Genomic DNA, 17,812 nt, shown 5'->3' on the forward strand with positions numbered 1-17,812 from the left:
TTTGATGTGGACACACGTGTTCGTTTCTCTAGACCAGCCTTTTCTCAACAAGTTTCCCTTCAATTCGCTGAGTAATATATCATAAAAGAAGACAGCTTCAATCGTGAAAATCTCTACAGAGAAATAGGGTTCCCACTGAACAAAATTCCATTTGGCTGACGCTGCGTAAGGCAAAATGAAACTTCTCCGCAAGATGAAACGGATGTCTGAAGAGACTTGATCAAAAATACCCGTATTACATGGTTTCCCTGTGCAAGCAAAACCGATGAAGCTAACTAACTGGTCCCAATAACCTCCTGGAAATGGGCACTGATTGGCCCTCTCAGAGATAAACAAAAGGACACAAACCAGACTAGAGTATCCTCTGTCACTCTCTGATACGGATGCCACCTGCAAAATTGGCCACAAAGCAAATTTCTGTGAAATTTCTATTTTCCCACTAACTCGAAAACATTCAATCAGACACACAATCCCATGCAGAACAGAAGTGAAAGTAAATTAAAGGGACTTCACTCAACAGCAGCCCTGTAACCGAAACTGGGGTCCGGCCACGTGCTGCGCAAAAGCCAATGAAGAGGCAAGGATGGTGGAAAGGAAAGTTGGCTTTATTTTGCGTGCCAGCCACTGGGGGTGGGAGAGGGTGGACGCCTGTCCAAAGGCCGGCTCCCTCCCCCCACAATGACAACCAGGGGGCACGAGCTTTTATAGACAGAGGGACGGGGCTCCATGCAGAAACAGCACAGGCAGCTCTGGAAGTCATCTTGAAATTGGTCATTGGTGGTCCGACCAGCGTCATCCTGATTGTTTTAACTACAATTTCTCTTTAGTTCCAGGGTCAGTTTGTTCCCATTTCCTTGAGGCCAGTTCTTGGAATTGTGGCAGCTTAGGTCGTGGCTACAGTCTGGTCATCAGGTAGTTCACTTCTTCCACCTGGCGGGGGGTTTCAGTATCTATAAGACACCTCACAGGATACGTGCGGCTCCGAATGTTATCTGTAGCCCTTGGGGAGGAACTAAAGGTCCTTGACTATGCTTAATGACTAAACAATTATTTAGTCTCGTTAGACTGTTCTCCTTTGTTTCTGCATTTTCTCACTTCTCTGGTTTAAGGTTTGGCTAAAGTTTCTCCACTGACAAAAGGCGGGCAGAGCACACGGAGTCGGGGGAAGGACCACAGAATCCTGCTCCGTCTCAGCCCCGCGGCATTCTGGTTTTGTCGAAGCCGTTCCCGAAAGGTCGGCAGGATGGAGCTGGCCCCACGCTGCAGCCCTGCTCCGTCTCCCTCCCTGGGGGGCGAGCATCCTGGGAGGCTGGGAGCTGGACCTCGCCACCCGGCTGCCTTCTCTCCCACCTTGCAGCACCCTCTCCCGTCACCCAGCTCCCACCCTCCTCTCTCACCACCCTCCCAGCTTCCTTGTGTCAGGGGTCCTGTAGCCACCTGGAACCACCTGGGAGGTCAGGGGGTGGGGCTTCCAAGGCCAAGAGGGGTGGGGGGGCGGGGCCAGCCCTGTACTCTCACCTGGGCCAGGAGGGGAGGGGGCAGTGGAAGAGACGAGTGACCGTGGGCACTAGGGGGAGTGGGGACTGGACGTGGGGACCCCGGAGGGGCACGGGGAGGGGGCTGGGGAGAAGCAAGGTCTGACCCTGACCCTGGGTACGGGCAGATGCAGAGGGGGAGCCTGAGGAAGGAGCTGGTGCGCGGGCATCTCGGTGGATGGAGCGGCAGGAGTGGGGGGCGGGGCAGAGAGGAAGCCGCCAGGCCAGGGGCTGTAGGTATCAATGAACAAAGGGGAGAACCAGGAGGGGTGGCAGGGCCCAGTCGGCAGTACGATGACGGAGGGGGGTCTGGAAGCAGCTGCGAGGACGCCTGCCCCGTAGCTTTACCTCTCCAGCCACCAGCGCCAGGCTCCTCGCGGGAGCGCCGTGATCCTCAGGCCCTTCATTCCACACAGCTCTAGGAATCTGCTACCTTGGCCTTCCATCAGGGATTTCACAGCAGCTGCTGGAGCTGAGTGGCAGCATTACACTCAGCTCAACGGCTGTCACTGAGCGCCTTCCTGGTGCCAGGACGTGGGGACAAAGGAGGCGCGTCCCCTGCCCTCCGGGAGTCCAGGTCCAGCCGGGAGACGCAGCAGAGAGAGATGAATGGTGAGCACGAGCCACCACAAAGGATTCTGACGTGAGGGGTCGCGCGGCCCCGGGAGCAGAGGAAGCGGCCTTCAAGGGCGGGACAGGAAACAGCTGAGCAGAAAGAGGCGCCCGGGGGGTGGGGCAGGCGGGCCTGGTGGCGGGGTGGCGAGATCCGGGCCGCGGAGTAGTGAACCGCTATCCCGGCGTGGACCCGGCAGGGAGGCCAGGAGGGGCCGGTGCCCATCGGAGGACAGAGCTGCCGCCCACACAGCCTCCACACTGGGCCTGTGTGTGCTACGGGACCCAGCAATTCCACTTCCAGAAATTTCTCCCAAGGTACCCATCCAAATGTGCTCCTAGACGTTTACCAACTCGGAAATGATTTCCAATTTTGTGTAGGAAAAGCTGACTGCACAAAAGAAAAAGGCTGGAGGGACACGAATTTAAAAATTACCACTGCCTTCTGTTTGAGTTTTCTGTCTTCCAGGTTTTCAGCAGTATCTGTTACTTTGGTAATTAGAAAAAATAATAATACATGCCACTTATAAAAATTAATCGCTATCCACATGGCTTCTTTGCCGAAACTGACAAGCAAATCCTACAATGCAAACGGAAAGTCCAGAGACCCCCAAAAGCCAAAACAATCTTGAAAAGGAAGAACGAAGTTGGAGAACTGACACTTCCTGATTTCAAACTTTCCTACAAAGCTAGAGTATCAAAACATGTGATACTGGCAGGAGGACACAGAGGTCAATGAAACAGAAATGAGAGGTCAGAAATAAACTTCACATTACAGCCAAGTGACATCCATAAGGGGGCTAAGACAATTCGATGGGGGAAAAAAGTCTTTCTAACAAATGGTGCTGGGACAACTGGATACCCACATGCAAAAGAATAAAACTGAACCCTTACTTTACACCATATACAGAAATCAACTCAAAATGGATCAGACCTCAGTGTAGGAACTAAAACTATAAAACTCTTAGAAAACGTGGAGGTAGGGCTTCCCTGGTGGCGCAGTGGTTGAGAGTCCGCCTGCCGATGCAGGGGACACGGGTTTGTACCCTGGTCCGGGAAGATCCCACATGCCGCGGAGCGGCTGCACCCGTGAGCCATGGCCGCTGAGCCTGCGCGTCCAGAGCCTGTGCTCCGCAATGGGAGAGGCCACAACAGTGAGAGGCCCGCGTACCGCAAAAAAAAAAAAAACAACCACTACGAGATACCATTTCATACCTACTAGGGTAGCTATAATCAAAAAGACGAACAATAAGCGTTGCCAAGGATGTAGAGAAACCGGAAGAATTTCCATACACTTCTTTGGGGGATGCAAAATGGTGCAGCCACTACGGAAACAGTCTGGCAGTTACTCAAAAGGTTAAGCACAGAATCACCATATGACCCAGCAATTTCACTCCCAGGTATATACCAAAAAGAACGGCAAACACAAGCTCATACAAAACCTTGTACACGGATGTTCATAGCAGCACTATTCAAAATAACCAAAATGTGGAAACAACCCAAATGCCGTCGAGAAAGAACGGATCAGCACGTTGTGGTCTATCCATAGGATGGGATATTATTCAGCCATGAAAAGGAATGCAGTTCTTTTTTTTTTTGGGCTGTGTTGGGTCTTTCCTGCCGTGCGCGGGGGCTACTCTTCGTTGTGATGCGCGGGCTTCTCATCGTGGTGGCTTCTCTTGTTGTGGAGCACGGGCTCTAGGCACACGGGCTTCAGTAGTTGTGGCACGTGGGCTCAGTAGTTGTGCTTGTGGGCCCTCGAGTGCAGGCTCCGTAGTTGTGGTGCACGGGCTTAGTTGCTCCACGGCATGTGGGATCTTCCCAGACCAGGGATCGAACCTGTGTCCCCTGCACTGGCAGGCGGATTCTTAACCACTGCGCCACCAGGGAAGCCCAGGAATGGAGTTTGGACACCTGCTATAACATGGCTGAATCTTAAAAACACCATATGCCAAGTGAAAGAAGCCAGACGACACAAAAGTCACGCACTGATATGATTCCCCTTCTATGAAATATCTAGAATATGCGAATTATAGAGACGGAATAATTCTTTAGAGACAAAGTGGTTGCCGGGGGCCAGGAAGGACGATACAGGACTGGGTGCTGGTCGTTACAGGGTTCCTTTCTGGGGTGATGAAAATGTCCCTGACTGATTGAGGTGATGCTCAACCGCTCTGGGAGTACACTAACAACCACTGAACTGTACGGTATGGGAATTCTATCTCAATAAACCTGTTATTAAGCAATGGACCTCTAGAATGCAGGTGCTAGCATCTACCTCTGCTGGGCTATTTTGAGGACTTGGTGAGATGATCTACTGGCCAGTGCTAAGCAACTATAGTGATCTACACAGATGTCACCGTCACCACCCACGGCTTCTCTGCGCGTCAGAAACCCCTTTCTGATTTACTCAGCCTAGCTAGCAGCACCTAGGATATGTGGACACCACCCGAGGTGTTGGAGCTATAAAGAAACATGACCTAGTCTCTGCCCCACATGGGCAGTTAGGTGTCACAGCTGCTTGCTGGTCGTCCCACGTCCCTGTGCCCCCCCAAACCAGCCCCGGGAGTCAAACACCATTTCGCACCCCTGCCCCCTCTCTGATCTTACCTCCGATCACCCTCGTCCTTGCTGTCTAGGCTCCAGCCACGCTGCCCCCCTCGCTGGCCTTCACACCTGTCAGCACGGGCATCCCAGGGGGCCTCTGCACTTGCTGCCGCCCTAGGTACCAACCAGCAGGTCTCCGCTCAAATGCCAACTCCGACCGCCCCACCAAAAACAGAGCAGAGAAGGAACCACCCTGCTTCTCGCTTCAGTTTCCTTCAATGCGGTCATGCCACCTGGAAACATACTCATCCGTCCCTCGACATGTCTGTCTCCCCAGCTGGACCGCCAGCCCACTCAAGGCCGTCACCGCAGGGGCTAAACTAGGAACAGACCCACGCAAGGCGCTCAAATCAACGGCAGGGCTGCCTACAGACCTAGAAAAGCCTCTGGGGCATGCAGACATCTGGTTCTAGAGGCTGCCTTGCCCAGAGCAAGGTCCTGTAGGAAAACACACAAGAGATGTCTCTGCTGTGAAGAACTAGAACTGGATCTCTGACCTGGTCAAAGTCCAAATACGAAAACAACAGACAGAAGGGGCTGAAAATCCCATTTCACGCCGCGGGCCACAGAGGTCAGCTCTGGGAGCAAAAGCAAATCCGCCTCCCGGTTTCACTGCTGCCCCCGCGGAGAGGCAGTCCCCTCCCGGCCACCGCCAACCACCCTGTCCTTGTACCGCCCAGGTCATCCGTCTTAATCTTCTGGTCACAAAAGACTTTTTAAAGATCGCACCCGTCCTTACTTTTAGGGACGTACTCATTTGCAAAGCCCGAGTCCTGCAGCCACGTGTCTAGGACGTGTATTAATGACGCCCTTGGCGCAGTGCTCTCTGCATAGACTTTTCCCAAGCTTGCTTTAGCCAGAATAAAAAATGACTCCCCCTGAGTTCCTTCTAAATGATCATGAAGAGCTGCAGCCTGTCTCCCCCAAAGCTATGACAGTTACGTTTCAATCACTTCCAGACAGGCTTGCCGGGGCTTAATGCACGGAGGACGCAGGCTCATTGCAACCGGCAGGAGAGCATCCCGGCCAGGTGCAGTGCCAGCCACGTCCCCGGGCATCTCCACACGACGATGATAGCACCGTCTTCTGCCCAGAAGACCATCTTTGTGCAGCTGAGTTTCTTCATAAGGGCAAAGGAAGGGAGAAGGCAGAACTTAACAACCCGAAGGAGCCTTGTCCAGTAAACTGGGAGATGAGATGCAAAATCTGCTGATGGGGAGAAATGCGTTCCCCGGTGACGACACGGCCAGCCTGCCTTGGACCAACGCACCCGCAAGTGCGGAGGCCCCTCTCTGACTATTCACTCTGGAAAGCACGAGAACTGCCGTTCCCTCTTTCAAAGATCATTAAAAATATAAAGGATCTCATCTGTAAACTGCTCTCTTCCCCAGGCGGCACCAGCTGTTCACCCTGTTGAGAGATTCAGGGCACTCCTGGAAGATGCTAGCGAAAAGGACCACAGGACAAACACCTGCATACAGGAGACAGGGTAAGCCTTTCAGCTCCCGAGCCCACAGGATACTCACTTCTAAACTGGAACCACAGACCTGCCCATGCACCTCCCCCCCAGCTCTGCCCCGTTTGTGCCCATGTTCCAGCGCCCGGCACGGCACCCGCCGGACAGCAAGCGTGTGGCATCTGACGTCACCCTCATGCTGGCAGACGGGCACGACTGTTCTGCTTTAATCCGAGCCGGGATTTGAATCCAGGGAGCCGATTCCACAGCCCATCACACCCACCCCTTCACCCCCTCACACACTGCATCACACACAAAAGACGCTCGAAGAGAATGTTTCAATGAGCGGCTTCGTTCTTAATGCCTGGCGTAGCCAAAGTCAGGGTTTTTGACAGGGAGCAGAGAGCAGCTCACAATGTTTTAAACACCAACAGTCCTGAGGTAGGAGGGTCAGTGGGGGTAAGTCTACAGAGAGAGACAGGACAGGGGCCAAGACAAGAGGCAACCAAGTGCACATGATGGAGAACAGAGAACGAAAGCCGGGGGACCGACCGTGCTAACTCAGAAAGGTCCCGCTGGTCCCAAGACTGGACGTGGCCAGCGGTCGGGATGTTAGCCAGACCTCACCCTGATGAGCTCAGGCCTGCACGTGGTCCACACCCTGCACCAAAACAACCTGCACTTCCTCCTCGGCCGATTTTAACCTGTGTCCTCTCACCGGAATAAGCCGTAACCGTGAGTATAACTGGAGTCCTTTCAGCAAAGTATCAAACCTACGGGTCGTCTTGGGGCTCCCACACTTACAAGCGGCATCAGAAGTGGGGTTGGGCTTGGGGGAAACGGGCTTTCTAACCTCACACCCAGGTGGGCAGGTGCTCAGCTTGCTCAAGGAGGGAGGGGCAAGGAGGCTCGGGGGCCGGAGCGCTGGAGTTGCGGGGTGGGGTGGGGCGGGGGCGGGAAGTGAGGCAGCAGGGCCGCCAGCCCGGAGCACGTCTAAGGGTGTCCGGCTCGGCGGCACCCCCGGGCAGGCCACGGGCAGCTCACCCCTGACTGCGCGTACAGGCTGCCTGGCCCTGGGGCCAGTTCCTCCCCACGCCAAGAAAAGGAGGTGCTGACAGCCCCCTGTCGTGAGGGAACCCCGACTCAGGGATACGCTGAGCCTCCCCCTTACCTGACAAACAACCACCACCCAGGGTAGCTGGCGCTCAGCCCAGGCATCGCCCAGACCCCCACCAGCACGCGTGCGTCTCTGTTCAGAAGCCCTGTAGTCAGTGAGAACTAGTATTTCACATACGTCCCCTCCACGTGCCACTACAGCGACCAACAAGCCACAGACAGCCCGCCCGACGGCGCCGGCCTGTTTGCTGTGTTCATGCTTGTTTTAGAAGATAAGCCACCAGCCTCGAGGTACGATTTGCCGTCTGACGGCAGGGGGAACCTTCCAGAAATTGCCCATCTCCAGGCGCATGTGCTGCAGGCTGGCGGGATGGTCGTGGGAGCAGACTTCTATGTGTCTGGCAGCTGGCCCTTCCTGGGAACTGGCAAGGCAGCGAGGCCGGCCCTGCTCCCAAGGGGACGGGGACCCTCCGCTACAGCTAAGGGATGCGGCGGTTTAGGGACAGGAGGTAACTCGGCCTGGTGTACTGGTTTCTCCGGCTGCTGTAACAAATTATCACTCATTTGGGGCTTCCAAACCACCAGGGTATTCCCTCAGAGTCCTGGAGGTCAGAAGTCCAAGACCAGTTTCACTGGGTTAGTGCCAAGGTGTCAGGAGGGCTGATTCCTTCCGGAGGCTCTAGGGAAGGCTTCCTGGCCTTTTCCACGTTCTAGGGGAGCCCACATTCCTTAGCACGTGGCCCCTTCCCACATTTTCAAAGCCAGCAGCGTGGCATCCCGTATCCACCCTCCTGTTGCCACCATCACCTGCAGTCAAATCTCTCTCTGCCTCCCTCTTATAAGGACACCTGTGAGCCCACCGGACAATCCAGGGTCATCCCTCCCTCCACACCCCTAGCTTAATCACATCTGCAAAGTCCCTTCTGCCATATAAGGAGGTAACAGTCACAGGTTCCAGAGGCTAGGACGTGGACATCTTTGGGGGCCATGATTCAGCACACCACACCTGGGTTCCCCAGGAAAGAGAGCCCAGGGCCAAGCTGACTGCTGCTGCTTTTGGGGGGACCCTAACCCCAGACTAGCAAGAGTGAGGGGAGAGGGAAGGGAGGCAGGTGCGCCCCTGAGCCGCCCGCAGCTTCGGAAGGAAACCCAGCCAACGCCCAGCACATGGCCAACCTCCTGTGGAAGCACGGCTCTCAGAACTGCCCGACGGGGAAGAAAGGGAGGAGAGGCGTGCATTCCCACTCCCTCGGTCCTCAGTCCTGCTCTGCCCCACAGGATGTCAACGTCTGCACTCCCAGCCCCTCCAGTCGGCACACTCCATGCCCCAGACGTGGTCGTTCATCTGAACCCAGAATCCGGGGCTGGAGGGGCTGCCAGAGCCTCTGCAGGTCCCGTCGGGCTGGTCCCGGATGCAGAGATGCTGTGGTCCCTCTGTGTGGGTGGATAAAGGACACGCAGCTGCCCGGCCCTCACCCGGTAGAAGCCAAAAATGCCTGTCGTCTCCTGAGGCAGAGGCGGGTAGGGCCGAGTGAGTGGGTCCAGGAGGAGCGTGAAGCGGATCTGGACCCCGTAGAGCAGGGAGGTGACCGGTTCATCTCGCAGCCCCGGGGCCCAGCACAGCTCCGGACCCTCAACCGGGGCTCAGCGGAGGAGGCATCAAACGGACAGACTCATTCAAGACCGGCCACTTCACTGGTTCAGAGCATAACCTGGGGGTGGGGGAGTTACTTCTCTCGGAGTCCCCGTATGGAGGTGAGGGTGACACCAGGCCCCCTGGGTCTTGTTTCAAGGAGAAGATGCTCACGTGCTCTCAAGCTCTGCTTACGTGTCGAGGAAGGAAAAATCGGAGCGGGGCACGTGAGGGTTGATTTTGTGTGTCAGCTTGGCCTGGACGGGATGCCAAGGCAGCCGATTAAACATCCTTTCTGGGCGTGTCTGTGAGGGTGTCTCGGGAAGAGATTAGCATTTGTATCGGTGGCCTGAGTAAAGCAGAGGGCCCAGGCCAGCGTGGGTGGGTGGCATGCAATCCAGGAAGGGCCTGAAGAGGACAAAAAGGTAGAGGAAGGCTGGACTCGCCCTCTCTTTGCCTGGGACGTGCAAGTCCTGTCCTGGGCTCTCAGGCCCTCTGCCCAGCTTTCCTGGTCCCCAGTTTGCAGAGGGCAGATCATGGGTCTTCTCAGCCTCCATAATCACGTGAGCCAATCCTTATAAGTCTCTATAGATAGAGACAGAGAGAGACAGAAGAGAGATATATAGAGAGAGAGAGATAGAGAGATGGAGAGGGAGATAGAGAGGTAGAGAGATAGGCCCATCTCCTGTGGATTCTGTTTCTCTGGAGAACCCTGACAAAAACAGGGCATCCCCTTCTACTGCTTAAATATCGCCCATGGAGAACATTTTAGTGGCTGGAGTGCAGGGTTACTTTTCCTCACCGACAATCTTCTGTTCAGAATAACAAAGTGGGTATTCAGGAAAAAAAGAAATCTTAATAAACTAGGCAGTTTAAGATGCTCAGAATCAACATTATGGGGGGGGCCTGAAAACAGACATTTTCCATTTCAATTCTTTAAAAGCTACAACTTGCAAAGGTTTTGTTTACCCTGAAGGAGCCCTCATGAAAAGGCAGTCGTGCCCTCATTGGGCCCAACCGCAGTGGTTAATGTGGAGAAACTTTTGAAAAAGCCCTTTTCATAGGATACGTGTGTGGCACTGCCCTAAACGGCGTCTGCACAGCCCAGGTCCACTGGCCTCTGGGCTCGCAGGTGATGACGCTGTCAGAGCCCTTGCCGGCTCGGGGATTACCTCTGACACCCTGCTGTGGTTTAGATCAGAGCATCAAACTGCAACCCACGCTCGCTCCGACAAAGGTTAACTCTATGAAGGAAGCCTCACCGCTAAGCCAGGCTCGAGAGACCAGTGGGGAGAGACGCGCAGCCGCCACGGCCCCGAAGGAGCCCAGAGCCAGCGGCCCAGGCTGGCCTTGCTTCCCTGACTTTCTGGAACCAGGCAGCCATCCTCTGGCCTCGCCGGTCCCCACACGTCCAGACGCTGCAGAACCTGACCGCTGCCCAGCGCAGGGGCACCAGCATCCAATGAGGATCCAGAGGGGGCCCACGTGCCCGCTTTTCAGAGTTTCCTCTGAACGCCACCCCTCTCGCTCCGGAAAGGGTGTGAACGCCTTGAACCGGTCTGCAAGGCACCGTGAGCGTTCACTGCAGCTGCTTATTCCAAGTGTTAAGAAAAGGGTCCCCGCATAACTGGGTCCAGCACATGACGGGGAGCCGGCCGTCGGAGAGGCCCCGTGGGGCTGGGCCCCTGGGAGATGCTCCAGGCCGTCCAGCCTCATCCTTCACCTCCCCCCACCAAACGCAGCAGGAAGGCCCCTTGACCAGCCCCCAGCTTTGCTCCTCTGGCCCACAAGAGCCTGAACCCCAAGATCTGACCTCCCAAGAACATCCCAGCCAGGACACTCGTCCTCACCTTGACCAACTCTCTGAATCTGGGGTCGTCCCTGGAGGTGGGGTCGATCACCGTGCGCTCCTGGTTCTCCTCTGCAGGGACAAAGGACAGGGGGGTTAGCGTCGCGGGGGGCGGGGAGCCGGCTTCCCTTGCACAGATGGGGGGAATTGAGAGCAGAGACCCCGTGGTCCTCTCACTGAGCAGCCCTGCAGCCATTCACACGGCCCGGGAAGAACTGCCTCCCAGGGTGCAATGGAGCATCCGCCCCCATCTTTCAGGAGGGCGGGGGGTGCACGCAGGCCTGAATCGGATCTGTGGAAAAGCCACCATTAATAAACCCGGGGAAGACCTGGCGGTCACCGAGAAAGCTCGCCACTACATAAGGTGATACGGACAAAAATATTAGAAAGAGCAGGGGGAAAAAAGGATGTTTCACAGCAAAGCGTGTTTATCCATATTCTGTTTCTGTTTATCTGTTTTCCCCTCCGTGTCTGCCCTCGATCCACGGACCACGGGCACCAGTGAGCTTGTACAGAGGGAGTGACGCAGTGGTAATAAGTGGACGGCAGAGGGGAAAGACCCACAGACACCAGACACGTCGCAGAACAAAACTGAGCAGGGGTGTTAAAAGGACAGAAAAGAAGCACAACCTCTGGCCCCTAGGACGTGCAGGCAGAGATGACCAGGGTCCCGGGGCCCATACAGGCTCCCACGGCTGGGACCCTGTCCACGTTGGTGGGAATGAAATGGCTTTGAGTGACAGAGGCTTCACAACAGCAAAAATTCTTTTTTTTTTAAGTTTATTTGTTGTGATTGCTTATGAGATATTTCTATATATATATATTTTTTAATTTATTTAATTTATTTATTTTTGGCTGCGTTGGGTCTTCATTGCTGCGCATGGGCTTTCTCTAGTTGCGGAGAGAGGGGGCTACTCTTCACTGCGGTGCGCGGGCTTCTCACTGTGGTGGCTTCTCTTGTTGTGGAGCACGGGCTCTAGAGCGCAGGCTCAGTAGTTGTGGCGCACAGGCTTAGTTGCTCCGCGGCATGTGGGATCTTCCCAGACCAGGGATCAAGCCCGTGTCCCCTGCATTGGCAGGTGGATTCTTAACCACTGAGCCACCAGGGAAGCCCAACCAGGGTGGTTCTTATCAAGGTCACAAGAGCTTCAGGGGCCAGCAGAACCTTACAGAGCAAACGGAAGAATGCCAACTCCCAGCCCAAGAGCAGCTATTTAGAAAAACGTAAGACAGGCGACTTAGGGTGCAGGGAAAAGCAGGTTCTGGGCATATTGACAAAACAATAGCCCGTCACACGTTTACAGTAAATCTACTTTCTAGCACTCCTGCTGGTCTAAAGCAGGGTTCTCAGCCAGAAGCTATCAAGTCCCCCGAACCCCCATCCCAGGGGACTCGCTGTAATGTCTGGAGACGTTTTTGGTTGTCCCAGCCGGGGGGTGGGGTGGGGTGGGGAGGGGGAGGGGGAGTGGGCCGGGGGAATCTAGTGGGTGGAGACCAGGAATGCTGATCAACACCTTGAATGACTATAAAGAATTATCCAGGGCTTCCCTGGTGGCGCAGTGGTTGAGAGTTCGCCTGCCAATGCAGGGGACATGGGTTCGTGCCCCAGTCCAGGAAGATCCCACATGCCGCGGAGCGGCTGGGGCCGTGAGCCATGGCCGCTGAGCCCGCGCGTCCAGAGCCTGTGCTCCGCAACGGGAGAGGCCACAGCAGCGAGAGGCCCGCGTACCGCAAAAAAGAAAAAAAAAAAAAAAGAATTATCCGGTGCCAAATGCCCACAGCACGGGGTGGGTTCGGGAGAAACCCTGCTCTGGATCGGGGTAATTTCCAGACAGTGTTCATCCCCAGTGTCTCCTGGGAGAGGGTCACTTGCCTGGGCAGCGGCTGCAGCCAGACTGAAGACAAAACAGAAGAGCATCAGTGAAGGTCACGCTCTTAGAGCGGAGGGGACGCCGCAGGGGATGCCAGCGGCACCTCCGAGCCCGTCCAGCGTTTGGCTGCAGGTCGGCCGCCTGGACGTGCGTTTGCATTTCTTCCCCATCAGCTCTTGCTGGCCTGGCCTTGTCGTGGGAACCACAACAGAGGCATCAACCGGGACTTCCCTTTGAACCAGGCAGGGTTTGGAAAGAAGCGGAATGTTCCGAGACTGCCTTCCAGATCCATCGGATCCCAAAACACACTTTAAGGCACGTGTGTCCAGGCCACCACCTCATCAGTGCCGGCTGGGATGCGGTCCTGAGGAGGTGAGTGCAGGGCCGGTACCACTTGGTACGTCCCACCTAGCAGGCCCCTGGCATGGAGGCCACTCCGGCGTGTGCAGAGATGGGGGGTATGTTAATCGTGTTTCTTATTTTGTGTATTTTCTAATGTTTTGACGTCTTGGGGCCTTGGGTACCTAGAGGGACTCTGCTCTCAGAGCTAGCTGATTCCCAAAATAGCAAACGTGTCCCCTGGGAGTGACTTCCACGTGCAAACAACCAACCCAGAGCCCACACCCCCCAGACACCTCTCTAACTGAGCTCACACAGGGCTCTTACACACCCAGCCAACAGCCCCTGCCCTAATCACCTGGGACCAGGTACAGACAACTCGGGGCAGCCCCTGTGTCCCAGAGGCCCCTGGAATTACCCAGCCCAGCCCATCCAAACCTGCTTATGAACCCTGCCTCACTCACTCCTTCCTGTGACAACCACAATAAAGGCTTCTGCCCGCGCTTCCCCGTCACTCCTTCTGCCTCCTGCCCGAGGCTGCTGCCCTCCCCGTCGCTGCCCGCTGCTGCCCTCCCTGTCGCCTTGGGAACCGTGAGTTTAACACACCACCTTTGCCGTGGCAGTCAGCTCCTGATCCGTTGGCCTCATCATACTCAAATCACAATAAAACTGACATTTGCAATCAGAAAGGCAGTAACCTACAAGGGAAGGCTTGCTTTTTTCCTACAGACTTTTCTCAACGTGACCTTGAGCTGAGAGCCCCATGTGACGTCTGAGTCTGATCAAAAGGCCACGAATGCTCCTTTTCAGCCCCTCCCAGACCAACCGCAAGCTGGGAAGCTCAACTCGCCCACGACAAGGAGCTGGAGAAACGGATAATACCGAGCAGGGTGTCTTCGGGGTGGATCTCCACCGAGGCAGGGGACATCGGCAAGTTCATGGCATTTTCCCCTTCTTCCTGCAAGTCACTCACTGTCAGGCAGAAAGAGAAAGGAAAAAGCCAGTTAGTAGAAATGGAATATTGTGGCCTCGCATGTTGGCAGTGGAAACAGAGAGAAATCAACTCCTGTTTTTTAAGCATTTAACAAACATTCCTAAATGGCTGGTTGCCCAGAAAGAGTCCAAGGAAAAATGCCCCGAACCAAGAATACATTCTGCAATTCTTCACCCACGCCGGAGAGTTCCCGATTCTCACCAGGCCCGGCCAGGCTGTTTTCACCACCCTTTGCAACACATGACGATGTCATGGAAGCTTCTGGGTGCTTCCAGATCCACCCAGCGCTGCTGAGATGGACGAAGCTTGGATCACAGCGACAGGGCCTGAAAAGGGCGGGCTCCCCTCCCCCTCCTGGACAGCAACGTCCTCAGCCGTGGACTCTGGGTGTGAAGACCCTCCCGGCACGCAGCAGGCGAGGCAGTGCCGTCGTCCGTGGCCACATTCACGGGACAGAATCCGGCTGGCCCGACGCTAGGTAATGCCCAGGGTCGGGAGCAGTGAAACACACAGCAGAATCTAACACACTGGATCTGGAGACTTGGAGCTGGGAGCACAGGACCGTGTCTAGAGGGCAGACAGGGTGCCGGGGGCTGGGGAGGAGGGCGCCCTGAACAGTCGCAGGGACCGCAGGGCTGGCTACTGATGAGAGGGGCGGCCTGGATGCCACGGTACAGAAAGGATCCCTCGCCCCCCGCACTAGACACGTTCCAGGAAAGCATCTCGACTTACACTGGCCGGGGGCCACCCCGGGACATCGGGGGCTAACGGCGCATTTCTTCCACCGGCCATAACTGCATCGGACTCCAGGCTCCAGCCCCCATCCAGTGGGTGCAGGGGGCGCTGGGCACCTTTCCAGCCCTGGCTGAGAACTGCTGGGTGACAGTCCCCGACCACACGCCCCAAAACCAGCCTCTTCCTCGGTGAGCTCCAGTGACAAGTGCCCAGCCTTCCTTCTCCTCTTTTTTCCTTTTTATTTTTTTTAAATCGTAATTGAATTACAACGTTGTGTTAGTTTCAAGGCCTCTGTAATGAAACGTCCTCAGAGGTGGAAACCTACTTCCTCTTTCAATACTGCAGTCACCTCGAACCTTGAATATCTCCAATTCCGGGACCTGAGGGGACAGGGGACAGAGTAGCAAGGGGACAGGACGTGATGGCCTTGGGACAGGCGGGACAGGGTGACCCAACCCCAGGCACGCCTGGCAACCTCTCTGCCTGTTTTCTCAAAACGTCGGGTCCCCTGGAAGGACTTAATGAAACGATGAACATCAGGTTCTGAGGCCGGAGCTGGGCACACGGTGGGCTCCCTGGACTCAGCCATAGACCCAGCTCTGGGGACAAGCCACCCTCTGTCCCTCACGAGGAACACGGCAGTGGGGCCCAGGACGTTGGGTTCTAACATCAGGAAGGCCGTGATACAAGACTGTGAAAAAATGGGCTCTCTTGCACACCCACACCCGACAGCAGCAATGACTTACACGATTCACAGCCAAAAGGTAGAAACGGCCCAAGCGTCCACTGACGGATGAACAGATAAATATGGTCCATACACACAATGGAATGTTATTCACCCAGAAAAAGGAAGGGAATTCTGACACATGCTACGGCATGGATGAATCCTGAGGATGGTATACTAAGTGAAGTACGCCAGACACAAACCGGCAAGCCCTGTATGACTCCACTTGCAGGAGGTCCCTACAGTCAAATTCACAGCGACAGAAAGTAGAATGGGGGGTGCCAGGGGCTGAACATAGGGGGAAATTATGGGGAGTCGGTGTTTAACGGGGACAGAGCTTCAGTTTGGGAAGATGAAAAAGTTCTGGAGATGGAGGGTGGTGACGGCTACACAACAACGTGAATGAACTTAGTGCCACCGACCAGTGCACTTAAAAAGGGTTAAAATGGTACCTTTTATGTTGTGTACATTTTATCGCAATTTAAAAGAAGAGGGAAGAAAAAATGGATCCCTCCCAACAATACTGCAGTCTGGAGGCCAGCCCTGCACCTGGAGACAGCCACAGCCTCCCTGCCGCCCCAGATCCCAGGAGCAGACCCCACGCACAGCCACCTTTTGATCCCCAAATCCTTAGCTTAACTCTGTGTAAGAAGCAGACGCGTGTTAACACCTTCACGAGCAAAGGACTTGGAGACGCACCCCGCCCGGCCCCACTCCCCATTCCAAAGATCCCCTCCAGTCACTCAGTCCCGCTCAGACCAAATTTCAGCAATTATTTTTACTATATAACAAGTTACAAAGAGTCTTCTAACCAGCAAAGGGCTTTCCAAGGCAGAAAAGGGCAAGAGGACAAGGGGATTTTTCACAAAAGTTCTCGCACATTCTGGAGGCACGTACGTGAACCGTGTGAGGGGGTGTGCGCAGCAGCCGTGGGCTCCTCTCTCTGGTTTCCTGGGCCAGCGTCACAGAAGGAGGACAGAAAGGCCAGGGAGGTCCCTTCCGGTCAAGGCCGTCTGCCACGGTTATGTTCACGGCCGAGGAAGAACAAAAGGCCCTGGTTTCATAGGAGTGGAGGGTCGCACAGGTGGGCTTCAGGGCACAGGTGAGCCACGCAGGTGCGTCCTGACTGTGAGCCTGTAGCTCCTCCCAGGGGCCCCAGAGCTACAACGCGGGTCATCCGCTGGCCTGGACACGGGCCGTGGGCCAGAACAACTGGTGGCAGATGGGGGTGTGGGGTGCAGAGATGAAGAGATGCTTCCAGGAGCCCTGCTGCCTGGTCTCAAAAACAGGGAGCGGGGAGGAGAACAGGAACGACATTTTCAAAGCAAAGAAACTGGGTCACATAAAAACAAAGGAATTTCCACACCGCCCTTGCAACATCAAAGATAACACTAAAGAGGGCCTAGGATCTCTTGGCTTTAATAGATGAGAGATGCTCTCACAGACCCACCCAGACGGCACATTCCACAGGCCTGTTAAGCCCGGAGGAAAACAAGGAGGGTCTGTGGCCACGAGCCCAGGGCTCGGATCTCTCTGTGCCACGTGCTGGCGTGTGGCCTCCGGCAAGTCCCTTCACCTTGCTCAGCCTCAGTTTCACCGTCTAGAACGCGGGGGTGGCAGCGGTACCTACCTCACAGGGGCTTCTGAGCAATCAGTGAAGTTCATCCCAGGGAAAACCAGGGAAGGCTTCCTAGAGGAAGCAGGAATCCTGGAAAAAGGGACTTTGGGACTCCATGCAAAGCCTGTGGGTGACTGATCAGAGCTGGGGTTCCGGAAGCCCTCTGTGGCGGCCACGTCCATGCTGAACCACAGCGGGGTTCAGTGAGGCCCCTTTGGAGCTCTGCTATCGTTCACGGCCTGGGTTCCCTGAGGGACACGGCCCCTTCACTGAGGAGCCTTCAGTTGAAATCTGATTTTGGTCTTCTGAGGGTCAGTCCAGGGTCTGGAAGGAGGGGCTCCCCTTGGACCACAGCTTCTCCCCTAGCACCCCACTCTGCCAGGTCAGTGGCTTTCCCCTAATCCCAGGAATGTCTTGGTTTTGAAAGTACTCGTCCATTTGCCAGAAAGTTAGACACGTCAATGACTGGAAATGCCGACTATCTGTGTCACAGAGAAAGATCCAGGGGCACCTGGTGTGCACAGCGGGTGTGGGCATTCAAAGGACCTGGGGCTCGACGTGCCGGGGCCGAGGAGTCATCGTGGTCCTAAGTGTCTGCCCTTGTCCACCCTAAACCCTACAGCCAACGTGTTCCCAAGGCACCCAGGTTCACCTCCCCGCGGTGACACTCTGGGCCGTGGGCCACACGGGGACAGGGGGGCGGGTACGTGCCGGGAGGGAGAG

General features: G+C 55.6%; 1 protein-coding gene across 9 annotated transcripts in view; it reads right to left on the reverse strand.

Annotated features, from left to right (window-relative positions):
• Window positions 1-17,812, reverse strand: part of PARVB (parvin beta) — a 109,986-nt gene that overhangs the window by 40,027 nt on the left and 52,147 nt on the right. For 8 of the 9 annotated variants that reach the window (XM_033865880.2, XM_073788103.1, XM_073788098.1 and 5 more), the window contains 2 exons: window positions 13,901-13,990; window positions 10,810-10,880 (listed from right to left, as the gene is read on the reverse strand). In XM_033865880.2, coding sequence (XP_033721771.1) covers window positions 10,810-10,880; window positions 13,901-13,990 — 161 coding nt within the window. Of the gene's footprint in view, window positions 1-10,809; window positions 10,881-13,900; window positions 13,991-17,812 lie in introns of those variants that run through there. The other variant, XM_073788099.1, reaches the window with a different exon arrangement.

Source organism: Tursiops truncatus, chromosome 11 (genome assembly GCF_011762595.2).
Source record: "Tursiops truncatus isolate mTurTru1 chromosome 11, mTurTru1.mat.Y, whole genome shotgun sequence".
In the NCBI taxonomy this organism is placed as follows: domain Eukaryota; kingdom Metazoa; phylum Chordata; class Mammalia; order Artiodactyla; family Delphinidae; genus Tursiops; species Tursiops truncatus.